The 13995-nt window shown below is 43.6% G+C and overlaps 1 protein-coding gene across 1 annotated transcript in view; it reads left to right on the forward strand.

The window, feature by feature from the left end:
- NRDC (nardilysin convertase) overlaps positions 1 to 13693 on the forward strand; it is a 46487-nt gene extending 32794 nt beyond the window's left edge. The window contains exons 22-31 of the mRNA XM_030571919.1: positions 5370 to 5532; positions 7052 to 7083; positions 7435 to 7573; positions 8171 to 8218; positions 8887 to 8939; positions 9778 to 9861; positions 12084 to 12174; positions 12591 to 12707; positions 13104 to 13193; positions 13478 to 13693. Of these exons, the coding sequence (XP_030427779.1) occupies positions 5370 to 5532; positions 7052 to 7083; positions 7435 to 7573; positions 8171 to 8218; positions 8887 to 8939; positions 9778 to 9861; positions 12084 to 12174; positions 12591 to 12707; positions 13104 to 13193; positions 13478 to 13675 (1015 nt within the window). The 3' untranslated portion in view covers positions 13676 to 13693. The remainder of the gene's footprint in view (positions 1 to 5369; positions 5533 to 7051; positions 7084 to 7434; positions 7574 to 8170; positions 8219 to 8886; positions 8940 to 9777; positions 9862 to 12083; positions 12175 to 12590; positions 12708 to 13103; positions 13194 to 13477) is intronic.
- The last annotated feature ends 302 nt before the right edge of the window (positions 13694 to 13995 follow it).

Consider the following 13995-nt stretch of genomic DNA (forward strand, 5'->3'; position numbering starts at 1 on the left):
CAGGCTAAAGCCTGAGCCCAGCAGGCTACACAGCAATGAAACAGTCCTGTAGCCTGATCCCCGTGAGCCCAAGTTGGTTGGCACAGGCCAGCTGCGAGTTATCTAGTTGCCATGTAGACATACCTAGCTTGTCACAGCTAAATACAAAGTCTAACAGATAGAATATGTGCCAACTACTTATGCTAAACTAAGCCAAAGTGGGCTGTTAACACTCCGATAGTCATAGGACAAAAATAGGGGGGGAGTCAGTGGGTTACAGATTGTTGTTGTTAAGCCATAAATCCGGTGTCTTTATTAAGACCATGATTTTTAATGTCTAGCAAAATTATGAATTTAAGTTCCCAGGCTTGTCTTTTGAAAGTGCTGTGCAGGTTTTCTTTGAGGGTGAGAACTGATAAGTTAGAAATAGAATCGTTGCTTTGTGAAAAGAGTTCACCTACTGGTGATATTGTCTCAACATTTTTCCTATGTGAATTCATTTGAGAGCATAGTGATTTGTCTGGTTTCACCCACATAGTTGTTGGGGCATTTACTGCACTGGATGATGTACAGCACGTGTGATAACACGTGTGTATGATGGGACTCATGGATCTCTAAAGGTGTGTTGTGGGGTGTATGTCTGCAGGTTTTGCACCTGTTCTGCCGGGGTCTGATGCTGCTTTGATTTGGTGGGTCCTGGTCCATAGGGAACTTACTTCTGATGTGTGTTGCAGGGGAGGGGGTGTGTTTGAAGGCAAAAGAGGGGGCTCAGGAAATATTTTTTCAGGATGGGGTCCCCATCAAATATGATTGTAGTTGTTCAGTATCCCATATGGGTCCCAGTTTGGGGTGGTAGGTGACAACTCAGGGTGTGAGGTCAAAGGAGATTCAATTTAAAGATAATAATTGGAGATATACCAATCTCCTAGAACTGGAAGGGACCTCGAAAGGTCATCGAGTCCAGCCCACTGCCTTCACTAGCAGGACCAATTTTTGCCCCAGATCCCTAAGTGGCCCCCTCGAGGATTGAACTCACAACCCTGGGTTTGCAGCAAAGAATCCTGTGGCACCTTATAGACTAACAGACGTTTTGGAGCATGAGCTTTCGTAGGTGAATATCCACTTCCTCAGATGCATGTAGTGGAAATTTCCAGGGGCAGGTATATATATGCTAGCAAGCAAGCTAGAGATGACGAGGTCAGTTCAATCAGGGAGGATGAGGCCCTGTTCTAGCAGTTGAGGTGTGAAAACCAAGAGATGAGAAACTGGTTCTGTAGTTAGCATGCCATTCACAGTCTTTGTTCAATCCTGAGCTGATGGTGTCAAATTTGCAGATGAACTGAAGCTCAGCAGTTTCCCTTTGAAGTCTGGTCCTGAAGTTTTTTTGCTGCAGGATGGCCACCTTAAGGTCTGCTATAGTGTGGCCAGGGAGGTTGAAGTGCTCTCCCACAGGTTTTTGCATATTGCCATTCCTAATGTCTGATTTGTGTCCATTTATCCTTTTCCGTAGAGACTGTCCGGTTTGGCCGATGTACAGAGGGGCATTGCTGGCATATGATGGCATATATTACATTGGTGGATGTGCAGATGAATGAACCGGTGACGGTGTGGCTGATCTGATTAGGTCCTGTGATGGTGTCGCTGGTGTAGATATGTGGGCAGAGTTGGCATCGAGGTTTGTTGCATGGATGGGTTCCTGAGCTAGAGTTGTTACGGTGCGGTGTGCAGTTACTGGTGAGAATATGTTTCAGGTTGGCAGGTTGTCTGTGGGAAGGACTGGCCTGCCACCCAAGGCCTGTGAAAGTGTGGGATCATTGTCCAGGATGGGTTGTAGATCCTTGATGATGTGTTGGAGGGGTTTTAGCTGGGGGCTGTATGTGATGGCCAGTGGAGTCCTGTTGGTTTCTTTCTTGGGTTTGTCTTGCAGTCGGAGGCTTCTGGGTACACGTCTGGCTCTGTTGATCTGTTTCCTTATTTCCTCGTGCGGGTATTGTAGTTTTGAGAATGCTTGGTGGAGATTTTGTAGGTGTTGGTCTCTGTCTGAAAGGTTAGAGCAGATGCGGTTGTACCTCACTGCTTGGCTATAGACAATGGGTCGTGTGATGTGTCCGGGATGGAAGCTGGAGGCATGAAGGTAGGCATAGCGGTCGGTAGGTTTTCGATATAGGGTGGTGTTAATGTGACCATCACTTATTTGCACCGTGGTGTCAAGAAAGTAGACCTCCTGTGTAGATTGGTCCAGGCTGAGGTTGATGGTGGGGTGGAAGCTGTTGAAATCGTGGTGGAATTTTTGCAGAGTCTCCTTCCCATGGGTCCAGATGATGAAGATGTCATCAATGTAGCATAGGTAGAGAAGGGCCGTGAGTGGACAAGAGCTGAGGAAGCGTTGTTCCAGGTCGGCTATAAAGATATTGGCATATTGTGGGGCCATGCGGGTGCCCATAGCAGTGCCACTGATCTGGAGATATATATTGTCATCAAATTTTAAATAGTTGTGTGTAAGTATAAAGGCACAGAGCTCAGCAGCTGGTTGTGCTGTGGCATTATCAGGGATAGTGTTCCTGACAGCTTGTATTCCATCAGTGTGTGGGATGTTTGTGTAGCGAGCCTCTACATCCATGGTGGCTAGGATGGTGTTTTCTGGGAGGTGACCAATGCATTGTAGTTTCCTCAGGAAATCAGTGGTGTCACGGAGATAGCTGGGAGTGCTGGTGGCATAGGGTCTGAGTAGAGAGTCCACATATCCAGACAGTCCTTCAGTGAGAGTGCCAATGCCCAAGATGATGGGGCGTCCAGGATTTCCGGGTTTGTGGATCTTGGGTAGTAGATAGAATAACCCTGGTTGGGGCTCTAGGGGTATGTTGATTTCTTCTGGTGTTAGTGTAGGGAGTGTCCTGAGTAGATGCTGTAGTTTCTTAGTGTATTCCTCAGTGGGATCTGAGGGAAGTGGCCTGTAGAATTTGGTATTGGAGAGTTGTCTGGCGGCCTCCTTTTGGTAGTCAGACCTGTTCATGATGACAACGGCACCTCCTTTATCAGCCTCTTTGACGATGATGTCAGGGTGGTTTCTGATGGCATTGCGTTCTGCACGACTTAGGTTGTGAGGCAAGTGATGTTGTTGTTCCACGATTTCTGCCTGTGCACGCCGGCGGAAGCATTCAATGTATAGGTCCAGACTGTCATTTCGACCCTCAGGAGGAGTCCATGTGGAGTTCTTCTTCTTGTGCTGTTGGTGGGAGGGTACCTGTGTATCAGTGCACTGTTCAGTGTTGTCCTGGAAGTATTCTTTGAGTCGGAGACGGCGAAAGTAGGCTTCCAGATCGCCACAGAACTGTATCATGTTGGTGGGGGTGGCAGGGCAGAAAGAGAGTCCCCGAGATAGGACAGACTTTTCTTCTGGGCTGAGTGTGTAGTTGGATAGATTGACGATATTGCTGGGTGGGTTAGGGGTACCACGGTTGTGGCCCCATGTGGCAGTTAGGAGTTTAGACAGCTTACAGTCCTTTTTCCTTTGTAGAGAGGTGAAGTGAGTAATGTAGATCTCCTGTCTTATTCTAGTGAAGTCCGTTTGTATAGAAGTTTGGTTATCCAAAACGTCTGTTAGTCTGTAAGGTGCCACAGGATTCTTTGCTGCTTTTACAGATCCAGACTAACACGGCTACCCTCTGATACTTGAAACCCTGGGTTTAGCAGGCCAATGCTCAAACCACTGAGCTATCCCTCCCCTCCCCAAATTTCTGTATTTAAGAGGGTTCTCAGGTATTTGGGTGGCCCGTTCCATTATGCAGTCTGTTTCTCTCGGGGAGTGTTCTTGTTTAATGAAGGCAGTTTTAAGTTTAAGGCTGCAGTTCTCAAATTACAGGTCAGGACTCCAAAGTGGATCGTGACCCTATTTTAATGGGGTCGTGAAGTCTGACATTAGACTTGCTGGGACCCAGGGCTAAAGCTGAAGCCAGAGTGCTTTAACCCTGGTTTCAGGGCTCACGCTTCTGCTTCGGCCCTGGGTGGTGAGTGACGGGGCTCAGGTGGTTGTCAGAAGTGGGTTGCAGTGCAATGAAGTTTGAGAATACCTGTATTAAGGTGTCTATCCCAGATTTTCTCCTTGGAGCATATTCTGGGGTATCTCAGTGCCTGGCTGTATATAACAGACTTCTTGATGTGTTTGGGGTGGTTACTGGATCTGAGACGGTAGATGCGGTGATTTGTGGGTTTCTTGTAGATTTTTGTCTATATGGTTCCATTGTTGAAGCTGATCCTGATGTCCAGGAAGTTGATGCTAGTGTAGGAATGTTCCAGAGAGTTTAATGAACAGATGGGGGTTGTTAAAGTGGTGGTGTAAATTTGTGAGGGAGTTTGCTGTCTGTGTGGATAAGGAAATTTCACTGTGTATCTCGGGTATATCATTGGTTTTGTGGGTTGTCCCCAAAAATTCTTCAATCTATAACCCACTTTTGGTCCTGTGATTACAGGGGTGTTAGCGGGCCACTTGACCTTGAATGTTCCCTTAGAATATGTGCTAACTACTTATGCTAAACCAGTGGTTCTGAAACTTTTTTACTGGTGACCCCTTTCACGTAGCAAGCCTCTGAGTGCAACCCCCCTTATAAATTAAAAACACTTGTTAATATATTTAACATCATTATAAATGCTGGAGGCAAAGCAGGGTTTAGGGTGGAGCTGACAGCTCGTGACCTCCCATGTAATAACCTCGCGACCGACTCCCTGAGGGATCCTGACCCCCAGTTTCAGAATCCCTGTGCTAAACTGTCTGTCAACCTTGTATGAAGCTGTGTCACTCTGAGTACCTTTCTCAGACCTGAGGAAGAACTCTGTAGCTTGAAGGCTTTTCTCTCTCTGTTGGTCCAATAAAAGATATTACCTCACCCGCCATGTCTCTAATATCCTGGAACTGACACGAAGACGACAACACTGCATACTACTTTTATTTAATAGCCTATATTTCCACATGCAGTTCTGCTTCTGACAGATCATGTTGTGAACCACTTAGAGCTGTTCGAGTAACATGTTAAAACTCCTGCTGTGGAAAAAAAAAGACCTATATCGGTGAGCTAGAGAAGAAAGGGTAGTCTGTGCATCACAACACACCCCAACAAAAGCTGTTTAAAGAGGTTACTGTGGGAAGCAGGCTTTACATCTTTTCCCCAAGGACAGCCCAGAGCAGTTGGGCTGCAGAGATCCCAGGTTACCTGAGGCATTCTGAAGCTGAAGCAGGGCTGAAGTCCCAGGGCAGACTGATCAGTACTAGATATTTCTAGTTAGGATTAGCTGAAATATTGCTTGTCAAAGATCTTGGGTTTAAGAAGTTAAGGGTTCTAAATCACCGGTGGGTAACGTATTTTGAATTAAATAACTTTTTTCTCTTGTTACAGAAACGTGCGTCTTTTAATTTTGGAGCATGGCAGATGGTCTATGATAGATAAATATGAGACATTAATGAAGGGCCTTTCCATCGAGTCTCTCTCATCCTTTGTTAAGACTTTCAAATCTCAGCTCTATGTAGAGGGTCTTGTACAAGGAAACTTCACAAGCAGAGTGAGTACCAACTTCCGCAGCTGAAGCATAAATTCTTGAATTGAGAAAGTGATTAAACACAGTTGGCACAAGCCCTGTTTCACCAGCCTATGGCTTTGGCTGTACGGGCAGTTTTGAGGATATCTCACATAGGTGCAGCTCCCGTTAACACCATGGGACAGCTAATGTAGAACTGACCACTGGTGATTTTATCCCTGTGTTGTCTAAATGAACTCAGTCATATATTTTTTTTTAACTCCGGGTATCGATGACATGGTGTTTTAAACACTTCAGTGCTTGTGCACCTGTGGAAGAGTTCCCTAGAGCTGTCAGTGCAGATACAACCTGTGTGTGACAGGATGTCATACTGTGTCTCCAGGGCCCAGTACTACTATTGTTACTCTCTCACAACTGCTATTGAAGTCCAGTGAGGACTGTCTGATCCAGCCATAGGCCTGACCTAGTCTAATGGGCTTTTTAAAACTTGAATACAGCACGGTTTGTCCCCATCCATGCAGTGTCACAAACGGGTGGCCACTGAGGAACAAACTTGCAGCCTTCACTTTGTACTCATCAGTTTATCTGTAGTCTATTGAGCCTTTTGGGAAATTCACTAGTGTATTGGTGGGGATTGGGGATCCAAACATAGCCATGTGGGCTGATGGATTGTAGGGGAAGCTGAGATTTAACCATGGTTCTTACAGAGTCTCTGTTCACAACGTATTTTGCGCTAAGTAGTTTGTGCTGTAGTTTGAGTTAAAGAACTGCTAGGACCCTGGATGCCCTGCAGTCACACAGTGAGCCCTGGTCTGTGCTGGGGGCGGGGAATCGATCTAAATTATGCAACTTCAGCTGCATTATTCACATAGCTGAAGTTGACATACTCAGATCGATTTACCGTGGTGTCTTCGCTGCGGTGAGTCAACTGCTGCCGCTCCCCCGTTCACTCTGCTTGCGCCTCTCATGGCACTGGAGTACAGGAGTTGATGGGAGGGGGCTCGGGGGTTGATTTATCATGTCTAGATGTGATAATCGATCCCCGTTGGATCGATCGCTGCCCGCTGATCTGGCAGGTAGTTTAGACATACCATAAGCTCTGCTGTTTCTCTCTTGTTTGCTGGCACTGCCTCAGCAGGTGCCCATGCTGCTTCTACATAGCATTCCCACTTACCTAGTACTACTTCTGTGAACATCTGTTAGCAGATTCTCCAAGACATTTCTCACATTTAGTTTCCTCTTTTCTGGCTTCCACATTGCCCTGAGAGGCTACAAACTTCCAAGGAAGAGACTGGATTAGAGATGTCTGTTTCATTGCACAGTGTAACACAGATCATGTTGTACTGTAACGTTGTAGGGGAGGAAGTGACTTGTGCTGTTAACCTCTGGCCAAAATGCTGTAATGTGTGGCAAGGCTGGGGAGGATTGGACAGTTCTGTGTTCGCTGGTTCCTTTCTGGATGGCTGTAGTATATATTGGGGCTGATACCTAAAGGGGTAATAATTCCATTCTCCAGAGTAAAACTGTTTGTTTTCTCTCTTAGGAATCAAAAGATTTTTTGAATTATGTTGTTCAGTGAGTATTTCTCTTTAACTCTCTCTCTCTCACCTTTTACAAGTGGGAGCTATATTACAAATATATATTACAAAGCTATGAACCTGGGTTAACTTTTGGTGGTGGGGGGGCTTGGAAAGAATGTTGGAAATAGTTGGAATTACATTTTTCTGAAAAAAGGAAACTATTGTCATTATTTTCCAGAAATCTGGTTTTGATGGCAATTAAAGAGGTGTTTATAATTTGTGGGAGCGGGAGGGGATTGATGCTAATTTGACTTGAGGCATCTGGAATATGAACTTCGGTTCTTTATTTTGGTTTAAGGAGTGGGAAGGTGAGTATTTGATGCTTTGCTGTTTGGACTCTCTTTAGAAAGCTGCAGTTCTTTCCCCTACTGCACCCGTGTCCTGTTCAATTTCGGGTGGTAGACCTGCCAAACACACACCTACTGTGCAAGGTGAAAGCCCTTAACAAAGGTGATGCCAACTCTGAAGTGACAGTCTATTATCAGGTGATGTGTTAAGCATTTGAGTATACTAATGTGTTTTCCTTTTGGGGACTGCTGCTACTTGTTATGCTGATGGCTTTCCTAATCCAGACTGCACAACAATTCTCCAACCATTATTTTCTAGAATATGTTCTGAATTCTAGCAAGCCCATAAACAGAATCTCCATGAGCAAGACCCAAGTTACTAAAACTTGCTTAATGAAGTTATAGTCTTTATAACTTTGTGTGAGTTCTAGATTTATTATGCCTTGTGCAGGCATATTCCATGCTCTTCCATCTTGATATTGCCTTCCTCCCTGATTGTGCCTGCTGCTGCCTGCGTGTTCTTTGATTACCTTGAAATTGCCTTTTCACCCACAGAGTAGTGATTGTCCCATGATTGTGCCACAGACCCTTGTCTTTCGCTCAGGGGGCTGTTTTGAGCACACATCAGAGGCCAGAAAGTCTGGATTTTTTTGTTGCAAATTGCAATGTGTGCTTAGTGCTGAAATCCATCCTGAATCGTTTTTCTCTTAACGAGGCCATTCTAGTGACTTAGACCCATAGCTCTTCTCTTTCCATGAGAAACGCTAAAGTGTTTTCAATTGTTTTTTCTTTTAGTCTGGGGCTAGGAGTTTACGAGAATACACCCTTATGGAGCTGCTTGTGGTAAGTTTTTGCTCCTTTCCTAACAAATCTTGAGTGCTATTAACATGCACCCCGAGAAGCGACACTTCTGTCCTGCCCCTGACATTGTTTTGCTGTCAATACAATGCTACAGATGAAAATGAAACATAAGTGAGACACACACATGCCTGTGATCTGCTTTAATTAGCCTTTTAGTTCCTGTGTGTGTGTGTGTGTGTGTGTGTGTGTGTGTGTGTGTTTTACACTGATACCAGGCCAGCCCAAATGAGCTATTTCATTCCTCTCTGGAATATGGGGAAAATTGAGGCTTTAGGGCTTCTCTTCAGATTACAGTACAGCAGTGGCACAGCTGTAGCGTTTTTTAGTGAAAATGCTATTATGCCAATGGGAGATCTTCTCCTGTCAGCGTAGTTAATCTGCCTCCCCCAAAAACGGTAGCTATGTCAACAGAAGCAGCTGTCCAGTTTACATAGTCCTGTCTATAGTGGAGTTAGATCAGTATACCTACATTGCTCAGGGGTGTGGATATTCAGTTGTACTAATGTAAGTTTGTAGTGCAGACCTGGCCTTAGTGTCTTTCCACTGTTTGTTTGTTTTGTTCTGATCTTTGATCATATTTTTGTACCAACCCTAAACCAAAGCTGCCGTAAGTAGCAATGCCTTCTGACTGAACTCCTGCTGTATTTCAGATGCACATGGAGGAGCCTTGCTTTGACTTCCTGCGAACCAAGCAAACTCTTGGGTAAGTCAGCTGTATTGGGGTATTGCTCCTGTTCAGCTTTATCGTGCTTGAGTCCCATCTGTACTAAGAAACTCCATACTGCATGGTGGCTACTCCTGCCAGTACAGTGTAACATACCATGACCAAAACCAGCAGCGTTTTTTGACACCATCTTTAACTTAATTGCTTTGGTGCCCTTTGAAAAATGGCAAGGTTATGCCAAGTAAAGCTGCTGTCAAGTTACTGACAAAAAAAACAGTTTGCAGTCAGCAAAGTCTTGTAATCCAGGTTAGAGTCCATAACCAGAAGTTAATGTAAATTGTCTAAGCAGAAGACTTTTCCCTCTAGCTTGATCAACATTGACTTGGACCGTGGAGCTAGACTTCCTCAAAAATAACCTCCCCTCACTCTCTCCCAAGTAGCCACTACTATAGCTTTCCCACAGCATTTATGCAAGGGGTCTGCTGAGCTGGAATTAACTCCTGTCACAACTGCAGGTGCATCCCCCTCTATTTAGGCCCTTTTGTGTGAACTAAGAGACCCCATTAACCCTGACTGCACAGTACCTGTTTTATGGGGGTTCTTGCACATTCACAGATCTGGGTTGCCGGATTTCTCAGTACACGAGTCCTCTGCTAAGCATCTTACAAAGCCCAAAAGAGGATTTGCTGAACGAGAAAAAGCCCAGACCACTTGATGCAAGACATTTGATTTGTTGTTCCAGAGTGAATCTTTTGCATTGATAGACACCTCTTTGCTAATACCTTATGTCCAACTATAAACAATATTCTGATTTCATAGTTATGGTAAATGTAAAATGGCTTGTACTAGTGGAATGACTTTCTCCTTTTGGTTTAAGCTATCATGTGTACCCTACCTGTAGAAATACATCTGGGATCCTCGGGTTCTCTGTTACTGTAGCAACACAAGCAACAAAGTACAAGTAAGTCTCTTACCCATTTTAAGAGGGGTCGGCATGTTAATGATTCCATCTTGGGGCCCTTTGAATTCTGTGGTTCTTCACAACTAACCTCTGCATATTTTGGGTGAAGTAATAGTTGCTTACAACCATGCAAGCGCACAGCCAAATGGGCCATCATGGTCTCCTGAAGGTCAATTGAGCACAAATAGAAGACGAAAATTTCAGAGACAAGGAGCTCCTCCTCCACTGAACACTCTGGGAAGCTGGTACATGGACAGTGTTCAAAGCTAGGGACGATCGGAGAGCATCCCAGAGGGACTCAACTGTTATGATGGAATAGGTGCTCTTTCCTAAACTCAGAAGTTGGGCTGAGTCTGATTCAACATATAGGGCTTTATATAACACACACAGTATTTTGAAACGCACCCAAAAACTAATTGGAAGCCAATGGAGTTACAGGTGTAATGTTGCCTGTCTGGAGCACCTGGCTTAGCAAGTGGGGTCACTGCACTCTGTCCCGTAGTTAAGCCTTTCAGATGTAGCTCCAAACACATTGATGATCTAGAGCCTCATTTAGCAAAGTAGTTAAGTATAGGGCATAACTTTAAGCATGTGCTTATATGTTTGCTGAGTTGAGACCATAAGCAGGAGCTGGTAACGATACGGCATGGATAGCTGGTGAGCTCCACATCGGAGGAGAGCTCACAATTCCTTGCTGGCAAAAGTGAAGCAGCATTCCAAATCAGAATTCAAACTAGGATGAAGGGAAGGATGTTAACACTGGTTTGATAGAACTATTGCTAGGAGTAACAAACATTTCTCTCTTTGATCCCTTCATTCTTCTTATGGATACTAACTTATAGGGGAAAGCTCTTGAAGAATTTAAATATTGCCACTATTGAAAATGAGTGGAGTATTTATGATGATGCAAGAAGTAAATAGGATGTGATGAAGAAATAGAAAGTGAGATATATGGGGCTATGAAATAATATCCTAAGGAAGGTGGTGGAATCCCCACTGTGAGATTTATTTAAAATTAAGCTGTACAAAGCACTAGAGAATGTAGGAGAGGTGAGGATGTTTGTCATAGAGGTCACAGATTCTGAAGATTCTCTGCTTCAGCCCCAGGGGTTGCAGGACTCTAGAGCTGGCAGTCAGTGGGGCCCTGGCAGGGCTTTGGCAATAGGCAGCGGCCCCCTGCAAGGTTTCAGCAACTGCTAACCTTGCTGGACTGGGAGAGGGAGAACAGAGGTCAGGTGAGCAGTGGGGTGTCCCATTTTCTCTTTCGGAAAAATGATCACCCTGCAGCTTCCAGCTGCCCTAAGCAGAGGGGGAACCATGGAGCTGCAGCAGCAGAAGTCACAGACAGGACACAGCTTCATGAATTTTTGTTTATTGCCCCATGACCTGTCTGACTTTTACTAAAAATAACCATGACAAAATCTTAGCCTTAATGATAGGGAGATGGACTGTGTATGGATTTAATCTCCTAGTCTAAGAACAGTTGAATCAAGATGAAAAAAAAAGTGTAGATGGTTTATTGTGTGTGTGTGTACTGACTTCTGACCTCATGGCTAGAGCTACATTTGATCTGGTGTATGACAATAGGTGGCTTTCACTGAATAAAACAAATCTAGTCTCAACTATGCAGTATGCTTCTTTGAACCATGATGGAGCTAATAGTCTATTCTTCTGCAGCAGCTCTGCTTGACAAAAATCTGAAAAATGACTTTTTTCTTTTGTGAGATTATTTTCCTGGTGACAACAATTTAGCCACATATAGGACAGCTGGATATGTCCATGTTTAGAAACTGCCAGCCCTGGAGGGCTGCTTTTACAGGTTTTTGAGCTGGTCCAGTAGGGTCAGAGGAACTGCATATTAATGTCTCAATAGTTAAACAGCTAGTATTCTTACCTCCTCTGCTTCAGTGTCCCCATCTGAAATGGAACTATTTTTGGTAACACTGTCTCTGCACTGACGGATGCTGAATCAAGCATTAATAATCTCTTGCTTGATATAGGAGTAGCAGTGACTTTCCTAGCTATCTTTACCTTATTTCTCAAGGCCTGGAAGAAACTTGGAAAATGGAAATGTCTGCACATTGTGTATACCACAGCAAGGAGGAGGATGTTCTCTTCCACTAGGCCTAAGTGTATAGTTCCCAAATTCAAAATTGGTGACTTCCCCAACTTACTGGAGTGCTATTTATTTTATTATTTCTACCCATTCTTATTTTTTCCAGTTCGGAATTGGTTGACAAGAAGATAGAAGATTTTCTTTCCTTCTTTGAAGAAAAAATCAAGCATTTGACTGAAGAAGCATTCAGTACACAGGTAAGGGAGACCAAGCAACTACATAAGAACAACAGTTAGTGAAGGAGTAGAGTCAAACAGCACATACAGTCTGTTTGGAGAAATTGGAGGTACATAGCTACATTAATATTGGCTCCTGCCTGGTTTCCAGGAAGTGGCTGCAGTGCACAGTAGCATCCAGCTTAATTAAGTACTGGACAGATTTTCTCTCCTGTGAATTTTTACTCCTCTTTGTCACAGGGCTCTATTTTTTTTCTGGAGGTGGCCTTAGTGGGTACCCAGCCTCATACAATGGACGCTAGAGCTGTTTGTCATTCAGTATTTAAAACAGCCCAGATATAGACTGATGCATATTAGATTTAGCACATTCAGTGTTGGCTTTGAAGTAGAATCCCAGCTCTTTCCAGAGAAATACTAAGTGGGGTTTTCTTATGCAGGTCACAGCTCTAATAAAGCTTAAAGAGTGTGAAGATTCCCATCTTGGAGAAGAAGTGGATAGGAACTGGAATGAAGTGGTGACTCAACAGTATTTGTTTGACAGGCTTGCTTGTGAGGTAGTGAATTTGTTCATATTGCAAATAACTTCTATTCAAGAAACTTTAACCTCTTTGTAGCAGGCACTTTACATCACAAAATAGTACCAATTCAAACACATTTTAGATAGCCATAGGGGGCCCTAGAGTTTTATGAGATGTGAAAGTATTGTGCTAAGGAGTGAGCTCCATGCAGAAATTAATGTTGACACTTGAAACAGATTGTTGCAACAAACTTTATTTTCAGAGATTGTGGAAATTTACAGCAACTCCACTTAAACCTGTTAGTTTCCACCACGAACTGTTGCTTTCAAGGCTTATACATTTGGCTGCAAATTGCTTTTTAAATGTTGGGAATTAGAATGCTTTTGAGATTAGTGCGTAGCAGTTTGAAAAGTGTTCTCTTGTGATTTTTAGATTGAAGCTCTGAAATCCCTTACAAAAGCAGACCTGGTGGACTGGTTCCAAGCTCATAGAGGCAGTGAGAGCAAAGTGCTCAGTGTACATGTGAGTATGGGTAGATGCAGTTCTAGAATCTCTGCTCACTTAGTCTTTTCCAGAAAGACTTAACACCATTTTTAGACCCTAGTTGTGTTTGTAACTAGTTTCAATTCATGTAACTACCTTAAATCTATCTCCTGAGAGAATACAGTAATTTATGCTTAACACTGAGCTCTGAAAAGTGCAGGGGAAAAAATCACTATGTTTTAGTCTTCTAGCTTTCCTCTGGGAGACAACTGAAACAATCTTCCTGTTTTGTTGATGATAAAATCTGGCCTTTGGCTTTTCAGGTGGTTGGATTTGGAAAACATGAAGGGGATGCAGAAGTACCAGCTGTCTCTGATGATCAGACCTCCTCATGTGGTGAAATACCTCAGCTAACTTTCTTACCTCCTTCCTCCTTGATGACTAACACCACTTCCATCAAGGACATCAAAGCTTATACATCAGCTCTGAATGTTCTCCCTTACCATAAAATATTAAAATAAATGTCATCTTGCCCTGCAGTAGTGTAATTTAAATTATTTAGTCTCTAACTAATGTAAGATCTTAACTCCTTACCCTCTTTTGAAAGCTGGAACAACTTAATTTTTACAGCTGTTACAAGGAAAATATTCCTGATCTAAAACAATTCTTAAATAACCTCTTGTCCGTCTTTTGCCTTTATTTTATTAGGCTATTTTCTGTAACTGCATGGTGTTAATTTACACAAAGCATTAGTTTAAAAGTTTACAGATGGTTCAGCATGAATGCTAAAGTGAACTGTGCAATAATTACTGAAAGAATTGGTTAGCTTTCATTAGATACC

The sequence above is a fragment of the Gopherus evgoodei genome, chromosome 8 (assembly GCF_007399415.2).
Source record: "Gopherus evgoodei ecotype Sinaloan lineage chromosome 8, rGopEvg1_v1.p, whole genome shotgun sequence".
Lineage (NCBI taxonomy): Eukaryota > Metazoa > Chordata > Testudines > Testudinidae > Gopherus > Gopherus evgoodei.